This window comes from Lethenteron reissneri, chromosome 14, assembly GCF_015708825.2.
Source record: "Lethenteron reissneri isolate LAM-NWPU_2019-01 chromosome 14, ASM1570882v1, whole genome shotgun sequence".
Lineage (NCBI taxonomy): Eukaryota > Metazoa > Chordata > Hyperoartia > Petromyzontiformes > Petromyzontidae > Lethenteron > Lethenteron reissneri.
The window spans coordinates 343813-363116 of record NC_083792.1 but is presented as its reverse complement, the minus strand read 5'-3'; the positions used below and the strand labels follow the sequence as shown (position 1 = coordinate 363116).

Here is a 19304-nt window from a genome sequence, read left to right as displayed (position 1 = left end):
GCACCTACGGTACAGTACAAGTAGACTGCGCAGAATGTACTGCACAGTACAAGCGGGCCGTGCAGCAAATACAGCACAAGCGGACTGCGGAGCATATACAGTACAAGTGGACTGCGGAGCATATACAGTACAGTGCAAGCAGGCCGCTCATTCCTTTTCGGCGTGGAAATTAGAGTTTTTGCAGCGTCAAACCGTGTACAGCCGAAACATCACCCCCGCGTTCCTGAAAACACCTCATGAGGTAAAACATGTTTAGCCGAAACACGCGTTTGACAACACCGCGTTTGGGCGAAGTTATCCTCTGCTGTTTCCCGCGTCACCAGGTTTTTTGAGGCTCATTTAAATCGAGACCAAAACACTGAGCGTGCGAAGCAACGTCACCCCGTCTCCACACTTGGAAAGAGACGCCACGCACCACGCAGTCCCCACGTCAGTCGTGTGCTCCACCGCAATTGTTCTGTAGCATTGGTCGTCGTCGTGGTGGTGGTGGCGGCTACGCACGTGCCTGTGAATCCAGGACCGGAGGCGCCGATGGTTGGTGGATCTCACAAATGTGTGGGATCGAGTGTTGCCTCGTCGCACACGCGGGGGTTTACTCCGGGTGCTCCAGTTGTTTCCTTCCCACTTGAATGAATGCTCGTTAATTGGCTGAAAACATCTTTAATATCCAGAGGACCGCAGAAATTGTGGATTTGTCGGTGCCAGGATCCTCGCCGCATGGCCGCTACCTTCCCGCTCCTCTGTGGTTCCTCAGTGGTTGTGAGGTGCAAATTGTACAAACGGACGCTGTATAAAATATAAAATGAACATTAAACATGGCACGGTGATGTTAGTTGGTTTTAAGTGATTTTTAATATTGATATTTTTGTAATATAAAAAAAAACATTTGATATACAGTGAGGGAAAAAAGTATTTGATCCCCTACTGATTTTGTACGTTTTCCCACTGATAAAGAAATGATCAGTCTATAATTTTAATGGTAGGTTTATTTGAACAGTGAGAGACAGAAAAACAACAACAAAATCCAGAAAAACGCATGTCAAAAATGTTATAAATTTATTTGCATTTTAATGAGGGAAATAAATATTTGACCCCCTCTCAATCAGATAGATTTCTGGCTCCCAGGTGTCTTTTATACAGGTAACGAGCTGAGCTTAGGAGCATACTCTTAAAGGGAGTGCTCCTAATCTCAGCTTGTTACCTATAAAAGACACCTGTTCACAAAATAAATCAATCAATCAGATTCCAAACTCTCCATCATGGCCAAGACCAAAGAGCTCTCCAATGATGTCAGGGACAAGATTGTAGACCTACACAAGGCTGGAATGGGCTACAAGACCATCGCCAAGCAGCTTGGTGAGAAGGTGACAATAGTTGGTGCGATTATTCGCAAATGGAAGAAACACAAAAGAACTTTCAATCTCCCTCGGCCTGGGGCTCCATGCAAGATCTCACCTCGTGGAGTTGCAATGAACATGAAAACGGTGAGGAATCAGTCCAGAACTACACGGGAGGATCTTGCCAATGATCTCAAGGCAGCTGGGACCATAGTCACCAATAAAACAGTTGGTAACACACTACGCCGTGAAGGACTGAAATCCTGCAGCGCCCGCAAGGTCCCCCTGCTCAAGAAAGCACATATACATGCCCGTCTGAAGTTTGCCAATGAACATCTGAATGATTCAGAGGACAACTGGGTGAAAGTGTTGTGGTCAGATGAGTCCAAAATGGAGCTCTTTGGCATAAACTCAACTCGCCGTGTTTGGAGGAGGAGGAATGCTGCCTATGACCCCAAGAACACCATCTCCACCGTCAAACATGGAGGTGGAAACATTATGCTTTGGGAGTGTTTTTCTGCTAAGGGGACAGGACAACTTCACCGCATCAAAGGGACGATGGACAGGGCCATGTACCGTCAAATTGTGGGTGAGAACCTCCTTCCCTCAACCAGGGCATTGAAAATGGGTCGTGGATGGGTATTCCAGCATGACAATGACCCAAAACACATGGCCAAGGCAACAAAGGAGTGGCTGAAGAAGAAGCACATTAAGGTCCTGGAGTGGCCTAGCCAGTCTCCAGACCTTAATCCCATAGAAAATCTGTGGAGGGAGCTGAAGGTTCGAGTCGCCAAACGTCAGCCTCGAAACCTTAATGACTTGAAGAAGAAGTTCTGCAAAGAGGAGTGGGACAAAATCCCTCCTGAGATGTGTGCAAACCTGGTGGCCAACTAAAAGAAACGTCTGACCTCTGTGATTGCCAACAAGGGTTTTGCCACCAAGTACAAAGTCATGTTTTGCAGAGGGGTCAAATACTAATTTCCCTCATTAAAATGCTAATCAATTTATAACATTTTTGACATGCGTTTTTCTGGATGTTTTTTTAGTTATTCTGTTTCACTGTTAAAATAAACCTACCATTAAAAATATAGACTGATAATTTCTTTGTCAGTGGGCAAACGTACAAAATCATGTTGTTTGGCAGTTTCCTTTCCCCCGAGTGAAGTGTCCACCCCGCATAGTGACTGGAGCCAGAACCAGTCCACCAGATAGAATTAGAAACAGTCCACGTGGGACCTCTGTACTCAACACGAGTCCATCTCAACAGAAGAGTGGCAACCTCTCCTCTGCCGTGAGCGTTCAAGTATTTCACGTGGCCAACCATAGTCGTGTCCAGATGTATCTGGAGGAACCCCAGGGGTTGGGAGGGAGGGTTCTGTCTCCTGTCTCCACCAGCGAGGTTTAGCCAGGAGATGTCATATGTGTCTCTCCCCCTGGGGCCTCCGGCGCAAGTTGGTTTTGGCATTTTATTTGTGGTTTGGTGGTAATTGAACAAAGATCCCCCAGTATAGCCGTAACAGACTTGGGGCAAGTTCTGTTAGTGAGCACCTTTGAAGGCCAGAACGGCACACGTGGGGGTGGGTAGCCAGCAGCACACCCATTTGCCTTTGTCTCCCAAAGTGGCAATGTTTTTACACATCGCACAAGGTACTTAATTGAGACTGAGTTGACCTAGGGGAGGCCCAGGACCGATTCAGATAATTGTCACCGGTGTTGGCCGTGAGTGAGAAACAAACTCAGGTCGCCGAGTTCGTAGCGCAGCGGAGATAACTGCTACATCACCGCACCCCACACAACCGTACACACAGACACACGTGTACACACACGCGCAGATGCACGCAAAGGACGACGAAGACGAGATCCCCCCATGTAACCCCCACGAAGTGTTGGGGCAAGTGCTGCTGGCGAGCAGCGCCTGATGGAGGCCGGCGTGTCCGTCGTCTCGTGTGTACGCGTCACTCGATGCCATTCGGAAACCTCCCTGGACACCGTCGTATTTTTAGTCAGAAATCCAGCTTGGCTGCATACGCACACACACTGCTAATGTAATGGAGATAGAGTGTACGTACGCACACGCGCAGAATCACTTAACTACACATGCATACGGAAACACTTGTGCGTGCCCATGCACATCTAAACACATGCGCACACACACGCACACGCACAACACACACACCACACACACCACGTGCACACAGCCACAGTGATGACCTTAATAGCCTGGGCTGGCTGATAGGACAAGTGGTCTTGGTGAGAGCCTATTAAGGCGAGCAGAGGTGTGAGGTGGCGTGTATTGGGGCACGTGGTAGTATGTGGTGGCATCTGGCGATGTGCAGTGGGGTGTGTGGTGGTGGGGGCGACGCATGGCGGTGGCGACGCGCGTGGCAATGTGTGGTGGCGCATGATGGCACAATGCTCGGGTGCCCCGGTACTGATAGTCACGACCATACTGCCAGGGTCCTGCATCATAAGTTTAGACGCAGTGAACCTAGAGGAAGCCCAGGCCAGGTTTACACACAAATTGCTTGCCACTGTGCGATTCGCCTGTCAGCACTTGCCCCACAGGTCCGTCTGTTAGAAGGGGGAGGGGGTTGTTGTCCTCGGGGCCACACATCTCGCGTGTGTGCCGCATGAAGCACACAGGAAGAGTGGTTGGAGGAGCTACTCGTGACATTTTTACATTTGGTTCTTGTTGTTAATGGCCAACGTATTAATAGCCACAGTGCAGTGTTTCCTGCGCTTGTAATTCAAAGAGTTCGCAAGCCACGCTCATCAATCAACGCCAGCCGGATCACCAACTCCGACACACTCACACGCAGTACACACTCACATGGCACATGCACCCATACACATTTACAGTATACACATTACATACTAACACAAAGATCCCCCGTATAGCCTTAACAGACTGTTGGGATAAGTGCCGTTAGCGAGCGCCTATGAATGCCGGCACGGGAAACGAGGGGGTGGGTGGCCAACACGACGCCCAGCCGGCTTTGTCTTCCTAATGGCGATGTTTACACACCGTGCCAGGTACTCATTTGAGGCTGAGTAAACCTAGCGGAGGCCCAGCACCGGTTCAGATAATCGTCACTAGTGTTGGCCGTGAGCGGGAATCGAACTCGGGTCACTGGGTGCGTAGTGCGCTAACCGCTACACTAGCACTCCCCCATTACGTACGCACACACACAGATACAGAGACAGCCCATATACACACATAAGTAAACTGCACAACAGTAAATACACGCTATCTCGGCCTCGCTGTGCGTTGCGTTGCACCGCTAGTCGTGTAGATAACCTTGCGTTCAATAAACCCTCGGAGCCAGGATGAACATCCAACTCCAATCGTCATTTATTGATTGTAACAAGGTAAAACTGGTGAGAAAACACAGATACAGCATCTGTTATAATCCGGAAACACCAACACAATGAACACCACAGCATCAGAACATTGTCTTAGATAACAATAGATCCTGGACGGACCAGGCCCCTACATTACCACTGAACAGCTAGACAAGAGCACAAGCCGGTGCGTTGCATACAGGCACATCGTGTATTCATCCCACTGCACCCCAAATGTACAGCATTACACATAACACTAAACTGTGGATGAGATGCTTCGTCATCTTTACTCTCAGGATCGCAACATAGGCACAAGTCTGACTCGACCTACTAAATCACAAGTAACATCCACAATGAGGAAAGTCGCAGGCTTCGTTACTAACTAGGCGTATTTACTACAACAACTTAACGGCACCATAAAGGCATTTACATCACTATAACGGTCATTCCAACATTACAACAGCATTGCCAATATTATAGGAATATAAACAAACTTACAGATAATGCTTCTTAAGCTCCTACAATGGACAAGTGCGGCTGTGGTCTCACTGAGATGCGATGCGTGCCGCCATCTTGACTTATCTGTGTAATGGCCGACGCCCGCGTGGTACAGTGGAAATCTAACATCGTCACTTCCTGGTCACGTGACCAAAATTAGCATAAAAAAAACAGGAACTTCCTGTGAACGTACGCTCCCCATCTGCCGTGAGGCAAGACACTCCCCGTCTGGTATCTAGGAGATACCACCATTTATTTCCTATCTCATAAACAAGTGTATAACAACTTCAACGGGTCGACTTATTTGTCCATATCTTTGCGAGAGAGAAGTAGTACTATCTCGACTATGGGCCTGATGAAAGTTCTTGCGACACCTAGCTTCGCAATCATAACCTCGACCTTTCGAACTTTTCCATCGGCACTTGGAATCGACTTGAGGATGTGGCCCATTGGCCACTCATTCCGTTTGGCTTGGTTGTCCTTCAGTAGGACGAGGTCGCCTTCTTGGATGTCTGGTCTGTTAGACTGCCACTTTTTGCGCACTTGGAGTGTCGTAAGGTACTCGTTTTTCCAGCGACGCCAGAACGTGTTCGCGAAGCTCTGCACTTGTCTCCATTGACGTCTGTAGAGGTCTGCAGTGCTGGCCTCCTCGGTAGGTGCTGTGAGCACATCTGTCTTCTGGGTAAGAAGTGTAGCAGGAGTCAAGATGAATGGTGACTCTGGGTCGGTTGAGACGGGGATCAGGGGTCTTGAGTTTATTATGGCTGAGACCTCGGCCATGAGAGTGGTCAAGACCTCGTGAGAGAGCCGTGTGGACCCGACATCACATAGCATGGAGCGAGAATGCGTCGAGCAATCCCGATCATGCGTTCCCAGGCTCCACCCATATGCGAAGAGTGGGGAGGATTGAAGATCCATGTGCAGCCTTGGTCACTAAGGTATTTCCTGACAGAATCATCTTCGACATTCTCCGTATTGATCTTAAGCTTTTTACATGCTCCTATGAAATTGGTTCCACAATCAGAATGGAGTTGCTTGGCTGGCCCTCTGATGGCGAAGAATCTCCAGAGTGCATTTATAAAGCTCGAAGAGTCCATGGACTCGATGACTTCGATGTGCACTGCTCGTGTACTCATACAGGTGAACAGCACTGCCCAACATTTGCTATTCACGAGCCCTCCTCTGGTGCGGCGGGAGATGACTGTCCATGGTCCGAACACGTCGATCCCTACAGAGGTGAAGGGAGGTTCCACACTGAGTCGATCGGCTGGGAGGTCTACAATTTTCTGTTTTTCCTGTTTTCCACGTAGCTTACGACACCGGATACACTCGTGGATTGTGCTGGCGATGCACCTCTTTGCTCCAACGATCCACAGCCCTGCAGATCGGATTGCTCCTTCTGTGAAGTGCCGACCTTGGTGCTTGACCTTCTCGTGGTAGTGGCGCACAAGTAAAATTGCGATGTGGCTCTGGCTCGGGATTATGAGGGGGTTTTATTCATTCTCATCTAATTTGGCATTCCCTAGCCAACCACCGATCCTGGGAAAGTCGTCTTTATCCATCCTGGGGTTTAGCTCCCTGAGGGTGCTGACCCTAGGAAGGTCTTCTCCCTTGTTGATGGCCTTGATCTCACTTGTATAAGCTGCCTGTTGCACACAGCGGAAGATTGATTTCCTTGCTCTGGAAAGCTCGTCTTCAGTGCGTGGCACTGTGCAGTGATGCCATCCATTGCAGCTATCAGTGGTGCCTCTCATTGGGCGGTGGAAGCAGTCTGCGATATGCGTTAAATGTGCTATCGCTCGCACGAGCGTCGTCCATTTCGAGAAATGTTCGAAATGGTGTGGACTCAGTGGACTTCTTGGTCGCACATTTGTTACAAAAGTTGTCACTTGAGGACGAATCTCCTTGTCGGACTCGGGCTCTATGAGTCCAAAGGTCTCCTTGGTAGTACATGGGCCACCGTCACGTCGTAACAGGAACGCTGGACCCGTCAGCCAGATGGTTTGATTCAGCAGAGATGCAGGGACGGACCTAGTTGAGAGATCTGCTGGATTCTGGTCAGTTGGAACGTAATTCCATTGCTCCGGCTGCGTCGATCTCCTGATGCGCTCCACCCGGTTGCTGATGTAGGTGTAGAACCTTCTGGTTTGGTTGTTTATGTAGCCTAGTACGACCTTACTGTCCGTGTAGAACTTGACCGCGTCCAGTTTGACGTCAAATTCGTCTAAGATCAATTCTGCCACCTCTGTAGCAAGAACCGCTCCACACAGCTCAAGCCATGGGATGGTATGTTCCGGTTGTGGGGCCTTGCCGTGGAACTCCTTCCAGGATTCCCACTCGGATGACAGCTCCGGGTCTAGGAACGAAGAGGCCATGGCCGCAGCAACCACCGCCATGACCACCAGCAGAGCGACGAGCAGCGGCTTCGTCTTTGGCTTCCTCTTGTCAGTGAGGACTGGATTGGAGAAACGTGGAGGAACAATCCAGCGAAGATGGTGGATGTACAAGCGAAGTCGTGGTGGTTTCTTCGTAAGTCTGCACGGTACAGCCTTGACTTCTCTCGCCGAGTTTCTCTTTCAGCGTGAAGTGGTTGGGGCACGGTTTGAAGAGCGACGTGCGTCCATTCACGAGCACACTCGTTCTGAATGTGCTAATGTGGTCTGGTTCGTGTCTTCCATCGAGACAAACGTCACCTACGATGACCCATCCTAGGTCGAGTCTCTGGGCGTAGGGAGCGTCGTGAGGTCCATTGCGTTGATTGCGAACCTTGTGGACTCTCAGCATGTCCCTGCCGAGCAGAAGTAAAATCTGTGCCGTGTGATCCAATGGCGGGATGAACTCTGCTATGGGTTTCAGGTGTGGGTGGTGACGTGCAACTTCGGGCGTGGGAATCTCACTCCTGTCGTCCGGTATCTCGTTGCACTCTGTCACCGTAGGAAGGGCTAGCTTCATGGTGCTATCTATGGCTTCCACCATGAGGCCGCTCGCTCTTCTTCCCGCTGTCTCCATCAGTCCTGAGCATGTTCTGAGCATGTATAGAAAGGAATTCCCACCTACACTTAGCTGATCAAAGAACTCTGACCTTGCCAAAGACCTGTTGCTCTGGTCGTCCATTATGGCGTACATCCTTACTGCCCTTTAAGGATGTCCTTTGGGATAGACTCGGACGAGGCATATCTTTGAGCAAGATCTTCCATTGAAGCCGTCTCCACAGACTTCTGTGCATTTGGATTGTGATTGACAAAGTGAGTGCGACGGTCTCGCCTTGCTCCCCGCCGTGCTCTGCTTCGGGATCGGAAGCCTTAGTGCCACTGGGTTTCGAGTAAAATTTGTGCTGAGCAGTTACGTGTTTGTCGCTGCCACATGCCTCGCACTTGATATCTGCCTTGCAATTCCTTGCAAGGTGGTTTGTAGAAGCACAGCATTTGAAGCACACTCCAAATTCTTTCAGCATGTTCTTCCGCTCTTCTAATGGCTTTCTCCTGAACTCACAGCATTTCTGGAGAGAGTGAGGTTTATCATGCAATGGGCATTGCTTCTCTGGATCCTCTATCTTTTTCTTTGTGGTGGTTGCTTGGACGGAGTTTGCGAATGTCGTAGGAGAGACCTCAGTCTTGTGTACGGAATTTGGCACTATCGCTGTTCCTCGTTTCGTTAGCGTTCTTTCCATTTTTGGGAGATCTGGACTAGAAATCCCCGTGGTGCCAAACATGAAACTCGGGTCATTTCTAGTCTTAGCCAGGTTGCAGATAAACTTTGAGAAAAAAGAGAATGGGGGGAATGCAACCTGATGCTCTGACTTGTATCTTGAACCCGCTGTCCTCCATTTTTCCTGCACGTCAAATGGCAATTTCTCTACGATGGGGTTCACGCCATGGTAGGTATTCAAGAAAATGAGACCTGATAAGTAGGGATCAGCCTGGGCTGATTCAAGCTCCATCAAAAGATCTCCAAGCTCCCGTAACCTTTTATTGTCTCGACCAGAGATTTTTGGAAAGTTCTGCAACTTCTTGAAGAGAGCCTTCTCAATGGTTTCTGGACTACCATAGCACTCCTCGAGCCTCTCCCACACCGCATGCAGGCTTGAGGTGGGGTCGTCAATGTTTGCTGACCGGATCCTCTTTGCGTACTCTGCAGACTCATTTCCTAACCATTTCACCAACAGGTCGAGTTCTTCACTTGCAGAGATGTCTGCATTTCGGATTGCATTCCTGAAGGTAGATCTCCAGGCTCGATAGTTCTCAGAGTGGTCATCAAACTTAACGAGTCCTGTGTTGATTAGTTCGCGATGAGCAAGGTACCTAGCAAAGTCCCCTAGTCCTGCTGATCCAGGGTTTGTCCATACTGGCGCTTGTGAGGTGGCATTATTGGCTGTATTGTCTTGCATGCCGTCATTTGCGATGGCGTTGGACTGTGAGCCCAAAGGGTTTCGATCACGTTGGTTGGGTCCCCTTATGTGACTGTCTGGAATGTGGGTCTGACTTGGTGCATCCACGTCTGACCCCACGTGCGCGACGCTGAGTCGGCGACTAACTCTCAGGGCAGGATATGCATTTCCACCATTCCCGTAGTCAGCATTCATGTTCATTCGGTGTGGAGATGGCGAAGCCTGAACGTCCACCCTTTGTTCAGTATCGTTTGGTGGAGGAGCATTGAGGCATTGTTCAGACCAGTCCAAAATATTTTTTCTGGTGAGTTGATCACGGTCCTTGACAGGTATCTGAGTGCCAAACTCACTCCAGTTCTCTTCCTTATCTAGGTTGGCTGCTGCTTCGAGCACCTCTGCCTGGGCCCTTGCAGCAGCTGCTTCCCTTTTGAGTTGTAGGGTGCTTAACTTAGCATCCAGCTCAATTTTCTTCCGCGTGGCTGTAGCCACTATTATACTCTCTTGCTCTTCAAGCTCTGCTTTCTTCCGTGCGGCAGCAGTTGCTATGCTTGTTTCTTCCTGCTCTGCTTTCCTCCGTGCGGCAGCAGTTGCTATGGTTGCTTCTTGTATGCGAGCCTTTTCAATTAGCATGGCTTCCTCTTCAGCCATGTAGGCGATACGGGCGTTTGCTGCTTCTGCTGCGGCGCGTGCCTGAGCTGCTGTCATACTAGTAGATGATATATGTGAGTGTGCTGAGGCTTTAGATCTTGTGGTGGACCTGGATGAGACAGAGTGCTGAGATCGTGTCTCTCGTGAGCCCTCCACACGGTCCATTGCATCTTGTATCACTGCCTGCACATTATCATCGAGCAGTTCGAGGAAGTATTCTTGCGTGCGCAGTCCCTCAATGCCCTCATCTGTTTTCACCTTCATCAGGAGGGAGATGTATTTATCTACCAGGAGCTTGTAGCTTGAGCTGCTCACATTCACTCGCTGGATGGCCCGCTGAATTGAGGCCACTGTGTCTGAGGCGTTTGAAGCTTCAAATAAATCTGCTTCAACCCGGTTCCATGCCCGTTGTATCCTGGCATCAGGGTCCTGTTTCTCAGCCTCATAGCTTTCCAAGGCCCGTTGTGTCAACCTGACCTCTCTTTGGGGCCTTGAACTCCCTTGGTCCTCTTGAGGCAGGATGGGAGGTCCTGGATTGCTTAAATCACCTTCTTCAGTATCTCTCCCTGCTGAACTGTGGCTTTCCATGCTGCGATGCTTGCAGCACGATTTTAATGTAGACTCGTTGCAGAGTTCTTTGCTTGCTGCAGGCTGACTGCTTGAGAGCTGGTTGCTTGCTGCAGGCTGACTGCTTGAGAGCTCCTTGCTTGCTGCAGGCTGACTGCTTGAGAGCACCTTTGCCTGCTGCAGGCTGACTGCTTGAGAGCGCCTTTGCTTGCTGCAGGCTGACTACTTGAGAGCTCCAAGAAGAATGTCTTTTTACTTGCTGCAGGGCTGGCTGCAGCACTGGTTGGGAGCTTCAAGAAGAGTGTCTTTTTACTTGTGTAGTATGGTTCCAGGGAGACTTGACACGTAGTTGGAGGCACACGCTTATTTATTAACACCAGCACGTAACTCGGAAGCTTACAGTAACTGAAGCGGTATCGGCCCCTTCACCCGTCTAGCTACGGAACACAACAGCCTAGCTCTCAGCTAGCTTACACCTAGGTTACGGCACCCCGAATACCCAGACCCGCTCTTAGAAGAGCGTCGGTTCTGGGCTCTGGGGGCCACGCCTCTGGCTTGCCTGGACGGTCCTTAAAAGGACAGCGATCCCAGGGAGTTCCAGGGCCGGTCTAGCTGGTCTTCTTTCTTCACTGGTTACAGATTAACACTAGACCCAGAGCCCTTCGGCTCACCGCCTTAAATAGCCATCTCCCCCCTGAGGGGAGGAGCTGTGGGGGATCCCAGCGTACGGCGAGGACGTCGCTGCGAGCACCTGCCCCGCGTACCGACGTAGCCAAGCCCATTGTGTTAGTTTGCCATCCGCGGCAAGTCTAAATCCGGCCGTCCACAACGGCTCTACATCTGCTGCAGGGCTGGCTGCAGCACTGGTTGGGAGCTTCAAGAAGAGTGTCTTTTTACTTGCTGCAGGGCTGGCTGCAGCACTGGTTGGGAGCTTTGAGAAGAATGTATTTTTACTATCTCGGCCTCGCTGTGCGCTGCATTGCACCGCTAGTCGAGTAGATAACCTTGCATTCAATAAACCCTCGGAGCCAGGATGAACGTCCAACTCCAATCGTCATTTATTGATTGTAACAAGGTAAAACTGTTCTTTGGTTTTTTTGGTAAAGTCACGTATAAAGATAAAATAATAAATTAAATAATAGCATACGACGTTTCGATTGCAACACAAGCAATCATCATCAGGTATAATGAAATAGCGACATAGAATCTAACCAGAAAACTATAGACAGACATGTAAGCAGACAGATATCACCAAGATACATAGAGAGAGCAACCCAGGAACAGAGAGGGGTGATCGTCTCTGTGGGGTGGCCTTAAATAGACAGAGGGGGGGCGGAGGCAGAGAGAGGGAGGGGGTAGGGAAAAAATTTACATGTCAATGAGTACGACGGGAGGGCAAGTAAGGTAAGCAGGCTTAGAGGGAGACAGAACACACTAAATTAAATAACCTAGCAAAGTATCGAAATGTTATGTAAAACGACACAGAGAGTCGGTCAACACACAATTAATGCATAGCCTGGTCGATTACGTATTTCAAAGATTGCTAAGTTAGAATTTAAGTGTGAAAATTCCAAAGAAAGACAAAACATAAAAACAAGAGGAACGGAGACACACAGACAGAGCAGAATCTAAGAACGATAAAAAAAACGAGTGTAGACAGAAAAAATTACACTAAATATATAGGCAGAGAGAGAGAACAAAAACCCAGAGAGAGAGAAAAAGGTAAACTTGGAACTTCCCCGTAGAAGTGGTTCAATCTTAATTTTTGGAGCTTTCGTGACTGCAGGAATTATTCTTTGGTTTTTTCGGTAAAGTCACGTATAAAGATAAAAGAATAAATTAAATAATAGCATACGACGTTTCGATTGCAACACAAGCAATCATCATCAGGTATAATGAAATAGCGACATAGAATCTAACCAGAAAACTATAGACAGACATGTAAGCAGACAGATATCACCAAGATACATAGAGAGAGCAACCCAGGAACAGAGAGGGGTGATCGTCTCTGTGGGGTGGCCTTAAATAGACAGAGGGGGGGCGGAGGCAGAGAGAGGTAGGGGGTAGGGATACTTTGCTAGGTTATTTAATTTAGTGTGTTCTGTCTCCCTCTAAGCCTGCTTACCTTACTTGCCCTCCCGTCGTACTCATTGACATGTAAATTTTTTCCCTACCCCCTTCCTCTCTCTGCCTCCGCCCCCCCTCTGTCTATTTAAGGCCACCCCACAGAGACGATCACCCCTCTCTGTTCCTGGGTTGCTCTCTCTATGTATCTTGGTGATATCTGTCTGCTTACATGTCTGTCTATAGTTTTCTGGTTAGATTCTATGTCGCTATTTCATTATACCTGATTATGATTGCTTGTGTTGCAATCGAAACGTCGTATGCTATTATTTAATTTATTCTTTTATCTTTATACGTGACTTTACCGAAAAAACCAAAGAATAATTCCTGCAGTCACGAAAGCTCCAAAAATTAAGGTAAAACTGGTGAGAAAACACAGATACAGCATCTGTTATAATCCGGAAACACCAACACAATGAACACCACAGCATCAGAACATTGTCTTAGATAACAATAGATCCTGGATGGACCAGGCCCCCTACATTACCACTGAACAGCTAGACAAGAGCACAAGCCGGTGCGTTGCATACAGGCACATCGTGTATTCATCCCACTGCACCCCAAATGTACAGCATTACACATAACACTAAACTGTGGATGAGATGCTTCGTCATCTTTACTCTCAGGATCGCAACATAGGCACAAGTCTGACTCGACCTACTAAATCACAAGTAACATTCACAATAAGTAAAGTCGCAGGATTCGTTACTAACTAGGCCTCGTATTTACTACAACAACTTAACGGCACCATAAAGGCATTTACATCACTATAACGGTCATTCCAACATTACAACAGCATTGCCAATATTATAGGAATATAAACAAACTTACAGATAATGCTTCTTAAGCTCCCACAATGGACAAGTGCGGTTGTGGTCTCACTGAGATGTGATGCGTGCCGCCATCTTGATTTATCTGTGTAATGGCCGACGCCCGCGTGGTACAGTGTAAATCTAACATCGTCACTTCCTGGTCACGTGACCAAAATTAGCATAAAAAAACAGGAACTTCCTGTGAACATCCGCTCCCCATCTGCCGTGAGGCAAAATACACGCACACACGTGTATATGCAGCACGTAGAAGTCAAGACAAATGTCCCCCTTCTAGCTTCAACAGCCTTTTTTGGGGCGAGTGCTGTCAGTGAGCGCCTGTGAAGGCTGGCACAGTACATGCACATAAACACACGAATGCTTATAAACACAGTTATGCACACATTCACACAAACGTACACGCAACAACAACAAATGGTGCATGCAAACACATGTGCGTACACACACAGAAACACACAGACATGCTTGAGGTTAGTGAGCATCTATCAAAGCCACTGAGAACAAGGTGGAGGTGATGCACCCCTCGCCACCTCTGTCTCCGTGTAGCGCTGATGACATAGACCGTATCGCCACCTTGCTTTTTAGCCACTTGAACCTAGGGGGAGGAGGGACACGAGTCACACCCAGAGGCGCTCGCACTGCTGCCCGCCGTGTGAACGCTGCCACGTAACAGATATCTTGCTCGACACGGACGGCATCGATCTCATGAGCACCCCGTTTTCTTTACACGGGATGCTATTAAATGCGGCGCTGATGACGACGAGGAGGCGCGCGATGTGATTTGGGTATGATAAGTTCACGCATCGCATCGCACACATGCATACTTGCGCGTGTACTAAGGTGCCTTTGCAATCTCACACACATGCACCCTCGCAAAAGACAATGATCCCCCGTGTCGCCTACGCGGACTGTTGGGGAAGTGCGGTTAGCGAGTAACAGCGCCTATGAAGGTCAGCACGGGGCATGATGGGGTAGTGTGGCCAGGACCGTGCCTCGCCACCTTTGTCTCCCCAGTGGTGATTTTTTTTGACACTCATTTAATACTTAGTAGACCCAGGATAGGCACAGGACTGATTCAGGTATCACTCCAAGCCACTGGTGTTGGCCGTGAGCGGGAATCAAAATCGGTTCGCCGGGTGAGGGTTTGACTTGTGATGGTTTAGGTTGGAAATTGTTGAGTGAAGGCCACGGGCCCTGCAACATATTTGCGGGAGGAGGCCAACGTGTATCTGCATCATTAACCAAAGTTCGTTATTGAGTCATCAACAACATTAGCCATGTCTCATGATTTTGGGATTGACAGTCCACCGTGCACCTGAGCTAATTTCATTGCTCGACCTCTACCTTTGACTAAAGGAAGTGTGTGACGGTGTGCGTGTGACCCGTGCTCACAAGCTCCGAGTGGCATGAGTCAACTCGGCCCACAACAAAGTCTCTGGGGTCAATAAAATGAGCACTGTTTTCTCAGAGATTCACAGCGGTCGTCTTATGAATGTGTAATAGTGTTCCAAGAGACTTTGACACCGGGGTTGGAGGCACACGTATTTATTCCGTGTCGGTACAGTACAGCACTGACATACAACACTGGAGGGGGTATCGGCCCCCTCACCCGTCTAACTGGGGATACACTTCTAGCTACGCCTAGCCTACCCCTGGGTTCTCCACTAACGGGCTAGGGAAGGCTAGCTAGCCCGACACTGGTAAGTCGGGCTCACGGTACCCGGAGTCCCAGACCAGCTCTTACAAGAGCACCGGCTCTGGCTCTCGGGACCACGCCGCTGGCTCGATCCTGTCCGGCCCTGACAAGGGCGGCAATCCAGGGGAGTCCAGGGCTCTATCTATGACGATCTTCGATCTTCACTGGTTAGCTTCAACATCCCTCCCCGAGCCCTCCGGCTCATCCCCTTTTATACCAAAACCCCCGCTGAGGGGTGGGGTCCCGGGGGATCCCAGCTCCGAGTCAGCCCCCCAGGCTGCCCGATGCGGACGTCGCTGGGAGCACCTTCCCGTGCACCGACATAGCCACGCCCACTGTGTTTCTTTCCCATCTGATCCCATTGTATAACAGCCCCTCCGTAACACCCCTACAAATGCACTGATGCCTTTTATAGGAATGTGGATCTGCCACCACTGCCACAAGATTTCCAACAGTGATGAGTATTGTCCATTGCTCATGTGATTATGGGTACTTGGACTTTTATTTTTGTTATCTTTTAAAAACAGACCATCGATCCCAATGGCGGCTTGCCTAGTTAAAGTTACGCGATTTATTTAAGAATTACCCTTAGAGTGCCCGATCTCTGAGGATCTCAGATGCTAAGCAGGTCTCAGCCTGCGCAGATCTGCTTAGGTGGGTGACCACCTGTGAATAGAGACTGTGAGCTGGCCAGCAGGTGGTGGAACAACAATGGTCTTAGCCCATGTGTAGAGTGAATCCAGCTGTGGGTGTTATCCCCTCGTGCGTGTGTGGACTCTCTCCGGGGCGCTGTGGTTTCCGCCCACACGCCAAACACGCGCAATTTAAATTGACCAAGTATCCAAATGTGGAACCCCTCCGGAATAGAGCGACTTCGTGAGGCTTTGCTGGGTAAATGAGAGGGGCATTCATAACGGGTTCAAGTTGGCAGCATCGTATGGGAAGACTTTGTGTAGCAGCTCGCTTGCTGCGCTGGCTTTTCCGCGCTGCGGTGAGTGCGTGACTTTGTGGCAGCAGCTCACTAAAATGAGCACTCCGTGTTTAATTGTGGGGAAATGACCTCACTTGCAGGGCATGAGTCTGAATCCAGTAGCCAGCCCTGTGGACGCTAATAGAAGCTGTAGCCCTGCGTGTCGTAAGCCCAGTATTATAATTTTTTCATAATAAAATTCGCTGGATAGGGCCCAATGCGAGATATTTCCACCCCACATATGTACTACAATGCGGCTAAATAGGAACACGAAAGTGGCCCTGACACGTGGGAAAAATTATTCGCAATTGTAATATTTTAGTTTGTGAATGTAATAAAAAAAATTAAATCTAAAGAAATAAAGGCAGTGGTGCAGGCGTGCTTATGATGCTTGTTCACCCAGGGGAGCCTCGCTGGGTCTCAGGCCACTATTTCAGGGGGATCCTGTTAAGTTTTTTCCCAGCATTGCCACGTTTAATCCCAAATGAGTAATTTGCGGGTAATTTTTCAGCATTGGGATGAAATCGGAGAACCCAGAGGAAACCTGAAGTGGAACAGGGATCAATGTACAAACCCTACGTACGAAAAGTTCCTGAGTCAGGAATCGATTACAAATGTTTCCTGGTTTGAGACACCAGTGTTTTACCACCGTGCCCACCTTGCCACCCGAAATGATGAAAAATCACAACGTGGCTTTCCTGTGGGTGGACCACGTGGCTCGGCAATGGGCACGTTCGACGCTTATTGCAAAGATTTGGCGCTTCGAACCCGGCAGGCCCCCCCCCCTTCTGGTTAATGCTGCGGCGGCACTTTCATCGCTACGGAGACACTGACCTCAGTACTGGCTCCCGGGTAAGTTGCCAGCGGCAGCGGCCACCATTGGGCACTCGCGTCGCACATGCTGGCGAGCTGCGACTGCGTTATTTCAAACGCCAGCCCCGGGTCTTGTCATCGGCACTGGGGGGAGACAAAGGTGGTCGGGCACGGTGCTCGTTGTGCTGACCCTGTCCGTGTTACACTGGCCTTAGCACAGGAGTCTACGGTGGGGCATGAATCTATGTGTGCATGCATCTATGTGTGCATGCATCTATGTGTGCATCCATGCGTGTTGAACTTCTTTCGTAAAGTACGTAACCAACTGCTCATCGGAGGTGTGTGTCTGTGTGTCTTTGTGCGTGAGTGCAGCATTTCTCCACAGAAGCGATGCTCATCGGCGGATGCGGGGCAGAATGGCTCCCTCACGCAAGGTACCGCTCAGCCACACCACGCTCTTCTCTCTCCCTCCGCTCGTGCCTCACCATCTCCCTTTTGTACCACCCGTATGTCAATCTCTCGTTGTTAGTCGTCTCTCTCTTCACCTTGTCTCTTTTTCTGCGTCTTTCTCCATCTCTAATTCTTTCCAAATCTCTCACTTGATCTTTCTATCTCTCTCGCTGTGCACTTCTTCACCGGTGCATCTCTGTGAGCCTCGTCCGCGTGTGCGCGTGTTTGCATGAGTAAACGAGTGTGCACGCGTGCGTGCATGCGTGCATGCATGTGTGTGCGTGTGTATGTGGTGGGGAGGAGTAGTGTAGCACATAGCGCAATGCGCTACGAACCTGGTGACCCGAGTTTGATTGCCACTCACGGCTAAGACCAGGGATGATTATCTGGTCCCGGGCCTCCCCTAGGTCGACTCAGCTTCAAATGAGTACCTGGTGCGGTGTGTATACATCACCACTAGGGAGACAAAGGCGGCCGGGCGTGGTGCTGGCCACCCACCCCCTGGTGTGCTATGCCAACCCTTCATAGGTGCTACTTGCAAAGAGCACTTGCCGGGGCTATATGGGGTATCTTTGTATGTGGTGGTGCATTTGTAATCCAGAACTGTGTGGAGGCAGCAGCGAGGGTTGGTTGAGCACCACACAAATTACAAAATGTTGCGAGACTCCCTTCCCATACCCTAGCTCGCCAGCAGAATGCGGTACAGCAACTTGTGGACTCACATCATCTATCCCTCCTGTAGGCAAGAGTGTTGCCCCCTCTCAGGCGTGGGTTTTCTTCGCATTCTTGGGTTTCCTCTCACGTGTAATCACTCACTAATTGGCTGAAAACATCTTAATATATAGAGAACTGCAGAGCAAAATTGTTGGTTCACTGCCTGGTAGCCTTCCAGCTTGTCTGTGGTTCCACGGTGTTGTGAAATGAAATTTACATGAACTATGCTATATATAGTACAACTAGTCATTAGATTAGTTTGAATGTGTGTATGTGGAGAGTTGTAGTGTAGCGGTTAGCGTACTGCGCTACGAACCCCGGCAACCCGAGTTTGATTCCTGCTCACGACCAACCCCAGTGACAATTATCTGAACCAAATCTGGGCCTTCCCCTAGGTCGACCTAGCCTCTGAGTACCTGGGGTGACGTGTAAACATCGTCACTATGGAGACAGAGGTGTTCGGGCGTGGTGCTGGCCACCCACTCCGGCCTTTATAAGGGCTGCTCGCTAACAGCGCTCGTCCCACTTGTTAAAGGCCACACAAGGCTCTGCGTGTGCAGTGCACTCGCATCCATGCGTGGTGCACCTGTAGCTGTTACACATCCGTGTGTGTACTTGCTCGTGTGTGTGTGCATAAGGGTGGGTTTGTTTATGCATATTTGTGCGTATGCATATGTAATAAAGCACTTCGACGCCGATCTGTAGTTCGGGTCTTCTTTATTATTTATTTCCCGTCGACCGGACAGCTCCGCGTTCTTCTCGCTCCAACCCTGCTCCACTCTCGTTCCGCGCGCTCGATGTTGCCACTCCGTGCACAGCTCGCTCGTGCTCCGCTCCCGCGCGCCGCTGGCAGACGGCGCGCAAGGAGACGTCCTCCTGCTTGCCACGTGGCCGCTGGCGTGTCGGAGGCACGAGACGTGGTCTCACC

The 19304-nt window shown here is 49.7% G+C and overlaps 1 protein-coding gene across 1 annotated transcript in view; it reads left to right on the top strand.

Moving 5' to 3' along the window:
- Positions 1 to 19055, top strand: part of LOC133342210 (spidroin-1-like) — a 194649-nt gene extending 175594 nt beyond the window's left edge. The window contains exon 7 of the mRNA XM_061551196.1: positions 17585 to 19055. Within this exon, the coding sequence (XP_061407180.1) occupies positions 17585 to 17741 (157 nt within the window). The 3' untranslated portion in view covers positions 17742 to 19055. The remainder of the gene's footprint in view (positions 1 to 17584) is intronic.
- Positions 19056 to 19304: the final 249 nt, after the last annotated feature.